The following is a 13,933-nucleotide window of genomic DNA, read 5'->3' on the forward strand; positions in this document are numbered from 1 at the left end:
TCTAAAATTTGAGCTAAATCGGAGCACATTTGACTTGGATCCTGGTGGTTTGACTTTTCAGCATTTATTTTGAAAAGTGTCGCTATTCGATTCTGTTATTTTTGGTACAGAAAAGTAGGCTATTTCGTCGTTCAAGAATGACAGGAAAAGTAAGTAGTTTCACGACGGAATTGCAAAAACTATATTTAAGACACTCATGTTCTACTAAAAATTAACACTTTTTATTTTTGTTTTTGCTCTTTCATGAGATTTGCTTTTTTAATATTTTGAAAATGATTCTACAAATGTTATTCTTTTAATTGTATATATTTTGCTACTTTTTGATTCGTAGTCCTACCAGCCTACCACCCATCTTATTCCAAGTACCTAGTCTTCTTTTATTTTGTTTATTTTACTTTGGTTTTTATCTCTTTATTGCGTCATCCATAAAGTATGTCACGGTGACCGCAGGGTGACCACTCAAATCCCATTTTCAAATTACCGAATTTCTTATCTAAAGAATGATTTCAAACAAAAATCTTTTTATAAGAAAAGTCAATATTAACCACCAAATTTGAAGAGACAATTTTTTTAAACAATTTTGCAATAATTAATTTTTTTTTGTATTATTTTTTTGGCAATTTAAATTTTTCTTCATTTTTTCAAAACGTTAAAAAGTTTTTCAATTTTGGATTTTATTTGATGTTTAAGTTTTCCGAAAACTGAAAATCAAGCTTTATCCATAGTTGGTAATTTACCCATACTAAAAAAAAAACAAATACAAAATTAATCATTGAATTTAGTTAAGCAATTAAAAATATTTACCAAAAAAAATATTCAATCTACACTGAGAAAAAAGAGTTCTCAAAATCGTGAACAAGCGTTCATGAAATCCGGAACCACGAACAAAGTGTTCAAATTTCATGGTACGTTTTTCAAAATCGTACCATGGAATTTGAACACTTTGTTCGTGGTTCCGGATTTCATGAACGCTTGTTCACGATTTTGAGAACTCATTTTTCTCCGTGTATGTGACAAAATTAAAAAGAATCATTACACCACTAAGCCATTAGGCTCTATTTTTATATTAGTTTTTCATTAACTTTACCTCTTGTTTGATAAACAATAATAAAATATTATGAAAATCTGTGTCAAAGGCATTCAATATTCATTAAGATTTTGAATGTCTTAAACAGCTTTTCCATACTCAAATAAACTCCTTAAAAAATTTAAAGCAGAATTGTGTGAATTCAATTTGAAAATTGTACAAAATATTACAAAATTATTCAAGTGTTAAAAAATTTTTTTCAAGCAAGTATGCTTAGAATTCCCGACATTTTGACAAAAAATCATAAATTCCCGACTTTTTCCCGATTTTTGGCGGATTTTGGCGAATTCCCGACTTTCCCGATTTCCCGACTTGAGTGGCCACCCTGGTCACGCTAAAATCGGCCAAAATTCACCCCCCTCTCCCCTATGACACAATTTGTAAAGCTGGATACGACCCCCCTCCCCTCGAAAAGCACGTCACGTGTTGTCGGACCCCCCCCCCCCATCCCCATCTTAATTTTTGTACAATTTAAACATGATTTATAAATAGGATTAATTTTAAATTCGTAGTTCAATCGAAAAAGTTTTTTTATTTTTACATGTAGCGTTTAGATTTTTTTTATTTTGTTGAATGTTGTAGTGACAGAAATCACCATCAAAAGTTTTTTTTAATCTTATGATTTAAGTATATTTATCCTATCATAAAAATTATGTTTCTTAAAGCCTTGTATCGTGTTTAATTTATGAGTTATGTTTATCAAACATCAACCTTTTTCAGCTATATTTTGTGACTACATTTTCAGTATTCAAGAAATAGTCGTACGTGACGTCACAATCTCACGGACCCCCCTCTCCCCCTTGTCACACTATGTCACACTTGTGACAACCCCCATTTCCCCCTTAGAGCGTGACGTACTTTATGGATGACGCCTTAATAGATTTTCCTTATTTTCTTTTTAGATAACATTTAATCCTCGATAGTATCATAACAATCAAATAATCGAGGTCCAGTTAGTTTGTCCAGTTTATTGTGTATGCTTTGTATCTATTTCATTTTAAACCTGACAACACTAAAACTTTGTTATTGTTAGTTTTAGGAATTTTTATGCCCTGTTATAATCGTGTTTTTGAATTATTCATACTTCATATTATCAATGTTTTTCTGTGTTCAATTCTACAATTTCTGTGTTTTTTTATGTCAATTTATAGAAAGCTGACTCACAACAACTACTTGGTGATTTTTTTTCACGTTTTGCACATTTAAGGATTTTTACAAAACTCCTTTGTTTATTATGTGGTAGATGTGGTAGATTTTTGTCCATTTCATTGCGTAAAGTTCAGATTTGAAACCCTCATGATTGACTCAACTTGTTGTGTCTTTTCTACTCATCACGCACCGTCAGTAGCATGGTGAACGTGCTGTAGATCATTTTGTACATCTGCAAAAAGGTGGGCACGTCCAGTTTGTAAAAGATGAACGTCATACTGACGGGCTTTTGGGCCGAGTTCAGCAGGAACTTCATAGACTTCTGGTTCGCCAGTGACATCTTGTACCAGGGAACGTCGTAAATTGCACGCTCCAGCTGTTCACTCTGTTGGATGTGAGGAGTTGAAAAGGAGCATGTTAAGGGATTAGTATTCGTTTACCTTCATTGCCAGCAGTGTTCCCAAAAAACATCCGAAAAACAGTCCATAGCTGATAAACAGAATGAAGCCATACCCTTGGTACCAGGAGAGCTACGAAAAAAATGTTTAGAAATTCGACTATTTTGGATTGAATGATGATCTTACGATAATTGCTGCATACCATGACAGAATGAGAGTCAGTGCCAAACTTACAAAGTTCACCAGGAAATAGAATCGAAACACAGATTCGAGTGTTCCCAAGTACCTTTGAAATGGAATAGTTGATTAAAAAAGATTCAAATGTCATGAAAAACTTACTTCAAATGTTCCTGATGGCGAACAATTATTTGATTCAAACATTCGCCAACATCTTGCTTCTTTGCTTCGATTTCCGTGGTCAATTCTTTCAAAGCCGACATGAGTACATCAATCTGAGTGAATGAGCTAGCCATGGCAATCAAATAGATACAATCTGCTCCATATCCCGAGCAAAGCACATACACTGTAAGAGCTCCTTGTATAATAAAGTTACATGCAAATCCGACCGACGATGTATGATCCAAAAACGGAATGTAAAATCCAAAGGGGAGAGTCTTCTCCCCAGAAACAGCTGAAGAAATGATCGGAACAATATCCATGGCAGAAGAAATGCACGTATAAGCCACCAACATCAACTTAACAGTCACACTTAGCAAGGAAACATTTTTCATCAACATGGACTTGGTACGATCATTACACTCCTCGCGGTACAAATCCTTGGTGTATTGATGAAACCAGTAAAGCTCCTTTTGAAACACCAAAAAAGTCCAAACTTTTACAGTTTTGTGTGGAGCCAATCCACTCGTGAGAAGGCAGAAAATCAATTTCTCCATATTACAGCGAAGCTCGTAAGCCGTGAAAACACAACAGTAAATGTAGACCAAAATTGAAACGATCATACAAAAAGTCCTCCAGGAGAACTTGTAACCTTCGGTGAACACATCGAGGCCGGTGAATCGAGCGGCTTTGTTTGGTGTTATCACTACGCTTTGGTAAAATTCGGATGGTTCCGTTTGGGTATGTTGAAAAAACTTGTAACGATAAAGCTTCTTGATGGAGTCCATGATTAATAATGATGAGTAAATTTTATTTTACATGTTATGAACGCCTTTTTTCTGAAACGCTACCTATGTTCTACTGAATCAGACATTGTTTTTGCATGGTGGGAAATATGTGCTTTTGAAAGCAGATGTTGCTTAGTTGTTCAATTAATATTGCAAATACAGCCTGACAAAATATAACCTTTTTTATAACGACGGTAACTTTCCACTGGAGTGTTTCCACTAAAGCAACCTTGAAGAAAATGACGAATTGTTTATTTAGATCTACTTCTTTGGAATAGGTATTAAGTGTAAAACTATAAATTGAGTAAGACTAATGAGTAAAATAACTTATTCATTCGAAATCCGAAAAAAATAGTAATATGTTGGAAATGCAGAAATATCATCAAGATGAGTGCATAAATTTTAAGAGAATGCTTGCAAAATATGTCTATTGTAATAAATTTTCATCAGAGTTTTTAAAATTGAAATTACTTGTTGTGCTTCGAATCCCGGACATTCGTTTTTGCTTTTGAATCGCACAAATTTTAGTGAATGGCCATCTTTAGGTGTCAAACAAGCTGTAAACATCAAAACAATCGATATTTTGTGTAACGGTTTGTTAGGATTTCGTCACTTGTGTGCTATCTTGTGACACGTCTGCTGTAAAAAGATAGGACGTGTCACAAGACATCACACAAGCGACGATTTAAGGACCGTATTTAGTAGGTTGTAACAACAGTACTCCTAGTTACAGTTAGAAATTGCATTTTAAATTCTCGAAAACAAATTTAATACTAAAATTTGCAGGAAATTCAATAAATTTAATTTAACTATAAACATAAATATAAACTGGTAATTCTCTACCAACTCACACGAAATCGGGAAAAGTTGCCCCGACCCCTCTTCGATTTGCGTGAAACTTTGTCCTAAGGGGTAACTTTTGTCCCTGATCACGAATCCGAGGTCCGTTTTTTTTATATCTCGTGACGGAGGGGCGGTACGACCCCTTAAAGTTGGTCGTCGTTGGTCGTCGTTGATCATGACCGTTCATGGTCACCCGCGACAGCCACGGACGACGAAACAAAGAGAAACGCAAAAAGTAACTTTTTCAAAACTTTTTTTTTCGTAAATCGAAGAAGGTTCGGGGCATCTTTTCCCGATGTCGTGAGAGTTGACGGAGAATAACCCAAACAAAAGTTTAAAAATCATTCCATCTTGAAACGGTTCTTTCAAAAGACCAGGGTTTCAAAAAGAACCACGGCTCGCTCTTTTTTTTACCACCTCTAAATGATTGCGATTGCTAGCAATTCGCAATTCGCAATTCGCAATTTTCAGTGTAAGAACGGGCCTTGACCGATCTTATGCACCAGGTTCCCGACGAACACGCACTGCCCTTACACCTACATCTTACCCTTGCTCTGAGTCAGTACGAGCAACACGCTAGAACACGCTTTGAGTGTTCGTGCCAGGCATGCACACCTTCTTTTCCGGTTACGCATTTTAACTCGGCCGGGGGTGGTACATTACGTAGGGTTTGATGTAAGTATAAGCGCCTAACCATTTATAGTGTGCCTATCAACTTTCATTAAAGCAAAAAACTGTTTTATTTTTAGTTTGAATTCAAAAACTAATTGTTATTTACAGTGAAATCTCCCCTAGTGTTGAGTCGAGTTTATCTGTTGCTATTTCTTCTGTCGCGGTGTTTTGTTACAATGTTTTGAACCTAAGCATGTTATTCAAAAATTTATCAAAAGTACAATAATGTTATGTGTGTGACTTTGATCATTCAATATATTGAGTAAGGACTCAAATCTTACTTGTTTGAAGAAAAGGGCGTAGATTAAAACAATAGACAATAAAGGAAAAAGCATACTACATAAAGTTCGCTACTGAAAGAATAATTGTATGTTGAAGGAAAGAAGAGTAAAAGCTGTATGAAGTAGATTAAAAATATAGGCAATAATTTGTGAAAAAAGCTTTGTGATAAAGGATAAATAATATCATATAAGCTTAGATAGCATTAATGACAACTTTAGGAGCCGATTAAAATAATATTTTAATTAATAAATAAATTAGACAATGAATAAAGAATACATCAAATATGAACAGGAATTAACCCGAGAATTAACCTCGTTCGCATATTAAGGAGATCAGTTTTTGTTAGGGAAAACACATAGCAGTTAAAACTGGCAAATTGAGTAGAGGAGACTTGAAAGATAAGTGAAACAGAACTAAAGTAGTTGGAGATAATAAGAAGAGATACTCCGAGTTGCGATGTTCTAGGTACATCCACAACAGTTCGTTCAACATGCTGTGAATCAAAACAATACCTTCTACAATCACAAATTACTTCCCTTTCCCACATTGCCGCTTTATAATGTAGTCCATGCTCTGCAAAGAAAGGGATGTTAGTAAAATATAAACACTTTAAAATAATGATACAGTTACTTGCGGGAACCTGAGTGACATCAGGGTTTCTGATGTTGTTGCTGTTGTCTCCAGTGTGATAATATCACTCCGAAGTGGTTGTCGTGGTGCAATCGTTCTCCAACCGTAGGCCCAGACACGACATGAAAATGAAAACAAACAAAAACAAAACAAACAAACAAAAAGATGCATTAGTATATGAAAATAAGAGAAACAAAGGATCATGCAATCAAAATAAAATGGTGGATAGTAAACAGAAGCCGAATTAGAAAATCAGTAATACATAATAAAGAAATAGAAGATAGATAGTAGCTGAAAGTGGAAAGAAGAGAAACCCCGTATTGCGATGTATCAGGTACATCCACAACAGTTAACTCAACATGCTGTGAATCAAAACAATACCGTCTACAATCTTCCCTTCCCACATTGCGCATCCCTTTCTTTTGGCCGTCTCGACTCTGACCCTCGCTGGTCAAAGGTTTACGAGTTCGTTTCCACAGGCCACCAGCAAGGTCACGTGTTGTCATCATGATGACGAAACCAAGCCAACGTGGAGGTAAGAAAATGGGTAACTTGCAAGAAACCAGAGCAGCTGTTTTGACCAAGATCAACTAACAGCACTACGGATGTAGTTCCGCTCCTTCCAGGATGTTCCTCACCGGGTGTCAACCGAAAAGGTATCATTTCACCCTTGGCCTGCATTGCGATTGCTAGCAATGTTATCAAATCCCAAACACGTACCATTACTTTGAACCAAACTACGAAGTGAAAGCCTTGCTTAACAGAGGTTTTCAACCACAAAACTAATTGCAAAACTCAATCAGTACTAAATAAACCGAACACATTGTTTTTGGCACTTCGCGCCAATGTTGTTTTAATTTATTTTGCGCTTTTGTTACAGAACACAATTTGCCCCACCCCACACTTCTCTTCCTCACTCTCTCCTAGGGTCGCACCATCCGGCAGTCGAACGCCCGGGCGTACGTCTCCGTGTACAGCAGCGAACAAATGGCCGCATTGTTGTCGTAGCTCATTTCCGGCACCTTGAACTCCGGATTGATGGCCACCTTCAGCGTGTACAGGCCAGTGTCCAGCTCGCTGATGTCCACCCACTGGCAGTCGATGTTGTGCCGGTAAATGTCCGCGCAGTTGATGGAAATTCCTGAAGGGGGGAAATTTTGATGATTAAAGTTTTTGATTTTTTTTTTCGCTGGAAGTCGTTAAAAAACCGACCTTGATCTCCGTAGTTGGCACACGCGTACTTTGGTTCCGTTCCGGGAAGGCACTGGTTGTCCTCCAGACAGAAGGACGCTTTATGTCCCTCGGCAACCTTTTTTCCGTGACGGTCGTAGATATCGAACGTCGCAAACACTTCCATGCTGTGGTAGTGCCTGCAGAAATGAATAAAAAGAATATGAATATTTGATGAACCTCTAAAGAAAACGGTTCAACTTACATGTGACACAAATGCCACTCCCACAGATGCTTCGGTATGTGCGGCCGGAAGTCGGCCGTGCCCGTATTGAGCACCCGGGCCGTGAACTTCATCAGCCTCCGCGTCTCCAGGTGCCAATTTGGATTATCCCGCTGAATCTCGTAAGCTTGCGTCGCCACACAATTCTCCTCCATCGCACACTGCAGCAAGTACATCAGTCGATCCTCCAGGTGCAGTGACTGCTCCATCTCCACGTGGTCAAACGCCAGGTCGGCCATCTTGTCCACGCAGGTCACCGCAGCCACGTGGCTCCCTCGCTCGCTGCATGAAGCCCACGAAGTGACCTCGTGGTGGGCGCACTCGGCCAAGCTACTCTCGTTGCCGTAGCACTCGGTTCCACTGAGCACGATCTCGGACCGGTTGGAACCGCCGAAAAAGTCCGTCTGGATGGCGTCGTTGGCGTAGCCCAAGCCCAGCTGCCGGCAGACGACGTTACCCTCCAGCAGGGACCACCCGTCGGCGCAGATCGAGCCCCAAGACTTGCCGGCGCTGCGGACCTGATTTATGAAGAGCAAATTACAATTGGGATTAGTTTGCAATAACACAACTGGACATTTTTGAAGTTGCTGTTAGTAAACGTTGATATTACTGGTGGCGAGAAACTGACATTTGACAGCCACCCAAGCATTTTTGCGATCGTTGATCGCAGGAGCCAATCATTTTCAAACGCGATAAACAACGATCTCCAGAGGCCTCCCGTAACCATGGTAGCCACAGTTTCGTGAAAATAACAAGCTGAAAGCCCAATGACCCTAATGAACACGACACAAATGCTTCTAAAAATATACTTGACCCACAAGGATCTCGGAGAGCCAATGGAAAGAGAGAAAAATTGACATAATAGAAGAGCGAAAGAATTGGTGTTATGGTTGCGTCGGAGACATGGAACATATGTCATACGATTACCCAGTAGAAACAGATCACGTTCTAAGAGGTCTTAGATGGTTTGGTTCCGTTGGCAGATCGGTGATGCGTTCTCACGGTATAAGATAGAACGGGGTTCAATTCCCCGGCGGAATACAGTGCACAATATTTTCGCTAATTATCTTCTTCATTCAATGTTTATCACTTTCCAATGTTTCTCACCATGAGACATGTGTTGCTCTAAGCTGAAAGCATACTTGGTAAAGTGCGCACCCCCCCAACCAGCCATACCAGCTTGAGCCGTGGTTGTGAACGGACGCTTATTAATATTTTTCTCTATTCTTCATCTAAACTTAATGTCAAAAACAAAAACAATGACTTTTATAACTATCCCGCTGTTTGGCATGCATGATTTTTTAAAACCCGCCAAAGGTATTTTTAAAGTTTTGCGACATTCATTTCTCACTAAGGTCAAGACAGTAAGCAAAAGAGCAATGTCCTATCCTCTGCAAAAAAAAAAAAAATTGCCATTTTGACAGACGTTTTATCGGATGTCTCTGCAAGACCGGTGGATTCGGTACCGGAATCGCCGGTTATCGATCTAGATTTGGTTGATCGTTCACAACCAACTGCGGCGGCTTCCATCTTGGAACCGCCCGCAGAACCAAATGCTTGTGAATTTAATTTTCCCATTTCAGATACTTCCGAGGGAGTTCCGGAACCACAAAATTCAAACACTTCCCTAAATTCTAAAAAATCCGTTAGATTTTCAGATCTCGCCCAGGTTAAGGAGTTCACAGGTTCGGAATCTTCCATTCCGATCCTGTACTCGGTTCTGGTGAAAGATCCCCCGGAACTGCCTCCGCCAAATTCTAAACAAACAAAATATTTTTGGTGCTACTCCTGCTGTCAAAATTCCAGTACGAATACTTTGCCCTGGTTGCTGCGATTGCGGTATTCTAAATTTGCGATGTGGTTGCGCCATTTGTTCTGCGGTTCAATGTGTTGCGCTGTTATTGGTTTGATTGTTTTTGTTTAAATAGTTCAATGATTTTCTCGTTTCATGAGCGGTTTCTTGTTCCTGTTTCATATTCTAATGACGGATGGATAGGAGTTGCTAGTGTAGAAAATGGAAATGCATTGGTAAATTATTTTTGGTGAATATTTTTCCTTCAAATCCGGAGTGATTTTTTTTTTATTTCAGATATTTAAACTGGAGATTACGAAGATGACGATTATCATGATGATTGTGAAGCTGAAGAGGACGATGATTAAATATATTTGAGTCGAGGAGATATTAGAGAAGAAAATCGTGACGTCAGAAATGAACTCAAATCACTCAAAGTTCATTTTGTGAGTGACTTTAACATTTTGGCCTAGTTTGACAGCTACATTGTTCCCCGGTTTTCTGTGGGAGAGAAAAGGAGGCGAATACTTTAAGGAAATCATACCTGTCAAAATTCCTAGCCTCAAAATTTTGTCGCAAGTTGCTTTTCTCCTCTATTGAAAAAGTAATTTGGGTAATTTGGAAACAATAGATAATAAACTAATCCAATACTTAGTTTACAGATGCTGACTGGATACTGGGCACGGTTGCGATGGAGTTCGAGGATTGGAGGAGAACTTTGAATATATTTTGAAGAACATTATATTATATTACAAATGAATTGTCATATGGGTCATTCCATCTGAAGCGGAACAATTTTTGTACCCTCAATTTTTGTACCCTCCCAAAAAATCGACTCTTTGGCGATTTTTGAGCGAAACCCCTATCTTCAAACGACGATAACTCAGGAACCACAAATCTTACAGAGTCGGTCTTAGACTCAATTTAGAAGGAAATTGGACGTAGAATCCATTTCCGTGATCAAGATTTGGATTAAAATATTTTTTCTACCTGTATTGCGCAATTGAAAACTTTAAATGGCCGTATCTCAAAACAGCCCTATTTATTTTTTAAATTTGACCTCGCCATCGTATTCCCCGTCCGATTTTACATAAGAATCACTTATCGACAGAAAGGAATATGTTTCGTTCCAGAGATATCGAATTTTAAAGTTTTGAGTTCTTGAAATTACCTAAATTAGCTACACTCGCCGCATATGCTAGAAGCACTCAGTCGTGCTGATCAATAATTACTACCTGGTGTTCTGTAAGATGAATTATTTTTATAATTTTATACGATTTTGAGATAATCAATACTTAAACAATTTATTATTTGTTATAGGAATATTTATTGGGTAATTTTGAATGCACTGTTTTTTGAACCATATTAGGTAAAATTTGAACTTTTTATAATTATTTGCAAATGCTACAACGTTTTTACAACACAATTAAAAAAATAACATTTTTCTATTGTTTTCATATTTTTCCTAATTCCTCATTTCTTCCCACTTGATCAAATTATGTCTTTTATTTGAAGCAAGAACAAATGTAGAGCTGGATGTAGTAGATGGAATAATTCTCATGGGTTCTAGAGCTTTTGCCATGAGCGGTAGTAAAATAGTGCCATTCAGCAATAAACCCCAAAATCTGCCTTACGGTTTGAAAGATTGAGCATGATCATATTAAACCGATTTTTATATTGTGAGCCAGTTTCATCTGAATAATTGATGATTTTTTTTTTCAATTCTGGTACATTTAATTTCAAAAACAAAACCATACATTTCTGATACATGTGGACAGCAGCTGTATCGTCTTCCAAGATTTCGAAATGATTGACAAAAAAAAAGATAAATGTTCGGATGGTGTCGAAATCAACACCACTTAATTTGATCTTAATCAGATAATAAATCCGATTAATCTTTGTGATTTTCTTACATTTTTCAGTTTTATACTTTCCAGAAATCCTCTTGCTTAATCATGCTTCACGAGAGTTTTATTCATGTTAATTCATAATTTTTAACACGATAATGTATCGTACACTTTTTCTTAAGTGTTACTTACAAGATCAATTTCAATTTCCTGCTAGCTCAGCGGGAATTCCATTCTGCCCTGTATTGCGTGTCGTTCTTGCTCTGTCCTGTGGGCTAGCACATAAATTCACCGTATACTTTTTTTTTAATTTAAGATTAATACAGCAGTTTCCTTCAGTTTTTGTCTAATTTGCTAATGATTAATTGGGATGAAATCTTATTTCAATAAATAACCAGGTAGTAATTATTGATCAGCGCGCCCGAGTGCATCTAGCATATGCGGTGACTGTAGCTAATTTAGGGAATCTCAATTGCTTAAAGCTTTAAAATTCGATATCTCTGGAACGAAACATATTCCTTTCTGTCGATAAGTGATTCTTATGTAAAATTGGACGAGGAATACGATGGTGAGGTCAAATTTAAAAAATAAATAGGGCTGTTTTGAGATACGGCCATTTAAAGTTTTCAATTGCGCAATACAGGTAGAAAAAATATTTTAATCCAAATTTTGATCACGGAAATGGATTCTACGTCCAATTTCCTTCAAAATTGAGTCTAAGACCGACTCTCTAAGATTTGTGGTTCCTGAGTTATCGTCGTTTGAAGATAGGGGTTTCGCTCAAAAATCGCCAAAAAGTCGATTTTTTGGGAGGGTACAAAAATGGAGGGGGTGGTCCGATTTGGATGAAATTCGGGATTTTTGCATGTTTTGATAGTCTCAACAGCTCTGCCAAATTTGAGCAGAATAGGAGATGGTAATTTTCAAATTTGCATTTTTTCTTGCACAGTTCAGGTGGAATGACCCATATACTAAATGAATTGTACAATAATAGAATTGTTTGTAATAAAAGTAATGTTGAAAAAGTTTTGTTGTTTATTTATTTAAATTTCTGTTTGAGAAAGTTTTTTTATTCGATTAAGATTAAATTTTTCGAAGTTTTGATCATCTGAAATTTGATTATCTGACGGTTTTCAGGAACTAAGGGTAATCGAACAAAAAACAATATTTTTACCGTTAAATTCGAGTTTTTCACCCCATTTTAGACAAATTCTTTTCAATAGTTGATTTCCTGATAAAATAAAAAATGCATTTTTTTATATTTCATCGCCGCCATTTTGGCCACCATCTTGGATCTTAAATATTTATTCTGTGGTTAAATTATCCAAAGATTCGATTATCCGATGTGAAAAAATTCCAAGGCTTTTGGAATCGAATCTGGACTCGAACGACACACATTTTTTCTCCGGTATGTTGCGTCTTTCAAATTAGGGAATTTTTTTATCGCAGTTTTAGAGAAAAAAGTTGATGTTTCCCCGTTTTCGTAATTTTCTCGTTTTTGCGCGTGGCTCGCCGAAAACCCCAGTTTTTATTTTCAAAAAATCGTATCTTGGAATCAGGGCTCAAAAAGGGATTGATCACTGATAGTGATAGAACGAAATTTGACACAGTTAGTCTATCAGCTGTAATTTTCCATTTGATCGTTGATAGAGAACTCAGAACGCCTATCATGATTTCAGTGTAAAGTGATCGCTCAAAAGAGGGCCGGTCGAATGAACGTTACACTCAGTGAGCTCACGTGTAGTTAAACCGAGAGGATTCCGATTTTGACTCTCAATGAGTTACGCTGACATGACGGCTTGCCTTCTCTCTCTCTGCTGCTCTCTTTAATTTCCATTGCTTGCTTGGATGAGATAAACAAAAATGACAACAATGATCCACACACTGAACCTGAAGTTGCCGACCCCATCACCACCGTTGAGTGCAACAGCTGCTCTTCGGAACGGACCACTCCCGGTGTTTTTATTCCCGACAAGCGGGAGTTTTTTCCCGACGGACCGGAACTCAATACCAGTAAGTACTTTATTCTACTGACCTCAAAGCAGGATGTTCCTAACCAACTCTCACCTTTTCCAGATGGCCACCTACTGTGGACCTTTTGCAGCAACTGCTGAACGTTCCGGCCCAGCGCTACAACAGATACATCGCGTGGAAGAGCCGCGACACGGGCTTTTTCGAGACCTTAGACCCTGCTGGGTTGGCCAAGCTGTGGGACAAGCAATAGAACCACTAAACTACGACAAGATGTCGCGAGCGCTGCGTTACTCTTACCAGGACAACATTCTGCGCAAGGTGCAGCGTGAGCGTCGGATGGGTAATCCAAGTTTTCGGCGTGCTGGATGACGGCGAAGTGAGTCGCTGAGCTTGAAATTTAAAATTGCAATTAAGTCCTAAAATGAAGCATAGATTGCTGTTTTGATTAAACACAACAATAAAGCTTTTTTTAGTGCAATGAAACTTTTTAACACTTTTTTCTCGGGGCCGGTGATTTAATGGTAAGCGTAGTTGCCTCTCGTTGGCCTGGGCTCGGTCTTAGTCGTCCCCAGTAGCATTTTTCGAGACGAGATTTGTCTCATCACGCATTCCGTCAGGCGTTTGTCCTGCTCAGTCCAGGTGATGGAGTCGTCGTGGGAAAATAAACTGCCTCGGTAGAGTC

General features: G+C 38.1%; 3 protein-coding genes across 4 annotated transcripts in view; 1 reads left to right on the forward strand and 2 right to left on the reverse strand.

The window, feature by feature from the left end:
• Positions 1-950: 950 nt before the first annotated feature.
• On the reverse strand, positions 951-4,857 carry LOC120425988 (putative odorant receptor 83c). Of its 2 annotated transcripts, XM_039590646.2 has the most exons (4): positions 2,974-4,857; positions 2,821-2,920; positions 2,677-2,766; positions 951-2,621 (listed from the first exon to the last, which is right to left on the reverse strand). In XM_039590646.2, the coding sequence occupies exons 1-4, from the start codon at positions 3,756-3,758 to the stop codon at positions 2,412-2,414; spliced, it is 1,185 nt and encodes a 394-aa protein (XP_039446580.1). In that variant the 5' UTR covers positions 3,759-4,857; the 3' UTR covers positions 951-2,411. The 2 variants fall into 2 exon arrangements, with proteins under 2 accessions (XP_039446580.1, XP_039446581.1); XM_039590647.2 differs by having other exon boundaries at positions 954-2,621; positions 2,677-4,838.
• A 2,210-nt stretch (positions 4,858-7,067) lies between these two features.
• LOC120425985 (lysyl oxidase homolog 2B-like) overlaps positions 7,068-13,933 on the reverse strand; it is a 29,694-nt gene continuing 22,828 nt past the window's right edge. The window contains exons 4-6 of the mRNA XM_039590643.2: positions 7,621-8,156; positions 7,398-7,555; positions 7,068-7,326 (exon numbers count right to left, since the gene is read on the reverse strand). Coding sequence (XP_039446577.1) covers positions 7,109-7,326; positions 7,398-7,555; positions 7,621-8,156 — 912 coding nt within the window. The 3' untranslated portion in view covers positions 7,068-7,108. The remainder of the gene's footprint in view (positions 7,327-7,397; positions 7,556-7,620; positions 8,157-13,933) is intronic.
• Positions 12,862-13,885, forward strand: LOC120425986 (uncharacterized). The gene is made up of 2 exons (XM_039590645.2): positions 12,862-13,290; positions 13,354-13,885. Exons 1-2 carry the CDS (start codon positions 13,141-13,143, stop codon positions 13,618-13,620), a joined length of 417 nt encoding a protein of 138 aa, XP_039446579.1. The 5' UTR covers positions 12,862-13,140; the 3' UTR covers positions 13,621-13,885.

This window comes from Culex pipiens, chromosome 1, assembly GCF_016801865.2.
Source record: "Culex pipiens pallens isolate TS chromosome 1, TS_CPP_V2, whole genome shotgun sequence".
In the NCBI taxonomy this organism is placed as follows: Eukaryota; Metazoa; Arthropoda; class Insecta; order Diptera; family Culicidae; genus Culex; species Culex pipiens.

What these genes read in the sequence shown, in the direction of transcription:
- LOC120425988 (XM_039590646.2), bottom strand. Translation starts at nt 3,758, where the DNA reads ATGGACTCCATCAAGAAGCTTTATCGTTACAAGTTTTTTCAACATACC. An exon ending in CGCCATCAGGAACATTTGAA is followed by an intron (nt 2,921 to 2,973) that starts GTAAGTTTTTCA and finishes TCCATTTCAAAG; the next exon opens with GTACTTGGGAACACTCGAAT. An exon ending in CATGGTATGCAGCAATTATC is followed by an intron (nt 2,767 to 2,820) that starts GTAAGATCATCA and finishes TTTTTTTCGTAG; the next exon opens with CTCTCCTGGTACCAAGGGTA.
- LOC120425986 (XM_039590645.2), top strand. Translation starts at nt 13,141, where the DNA reads ATGACAACAATGATCCACACACTGAACCTGAAGTTGCCGACCCCATCA. An exon ending in CGGACCGGAACTCAATACCA is followed by an intron (nt 13,291 to 13,353) that starts GTAAGTACTTTA and finishes CACCTTTTCCAG; the next exon opens with ATGGCCACCTACTGTGGACC.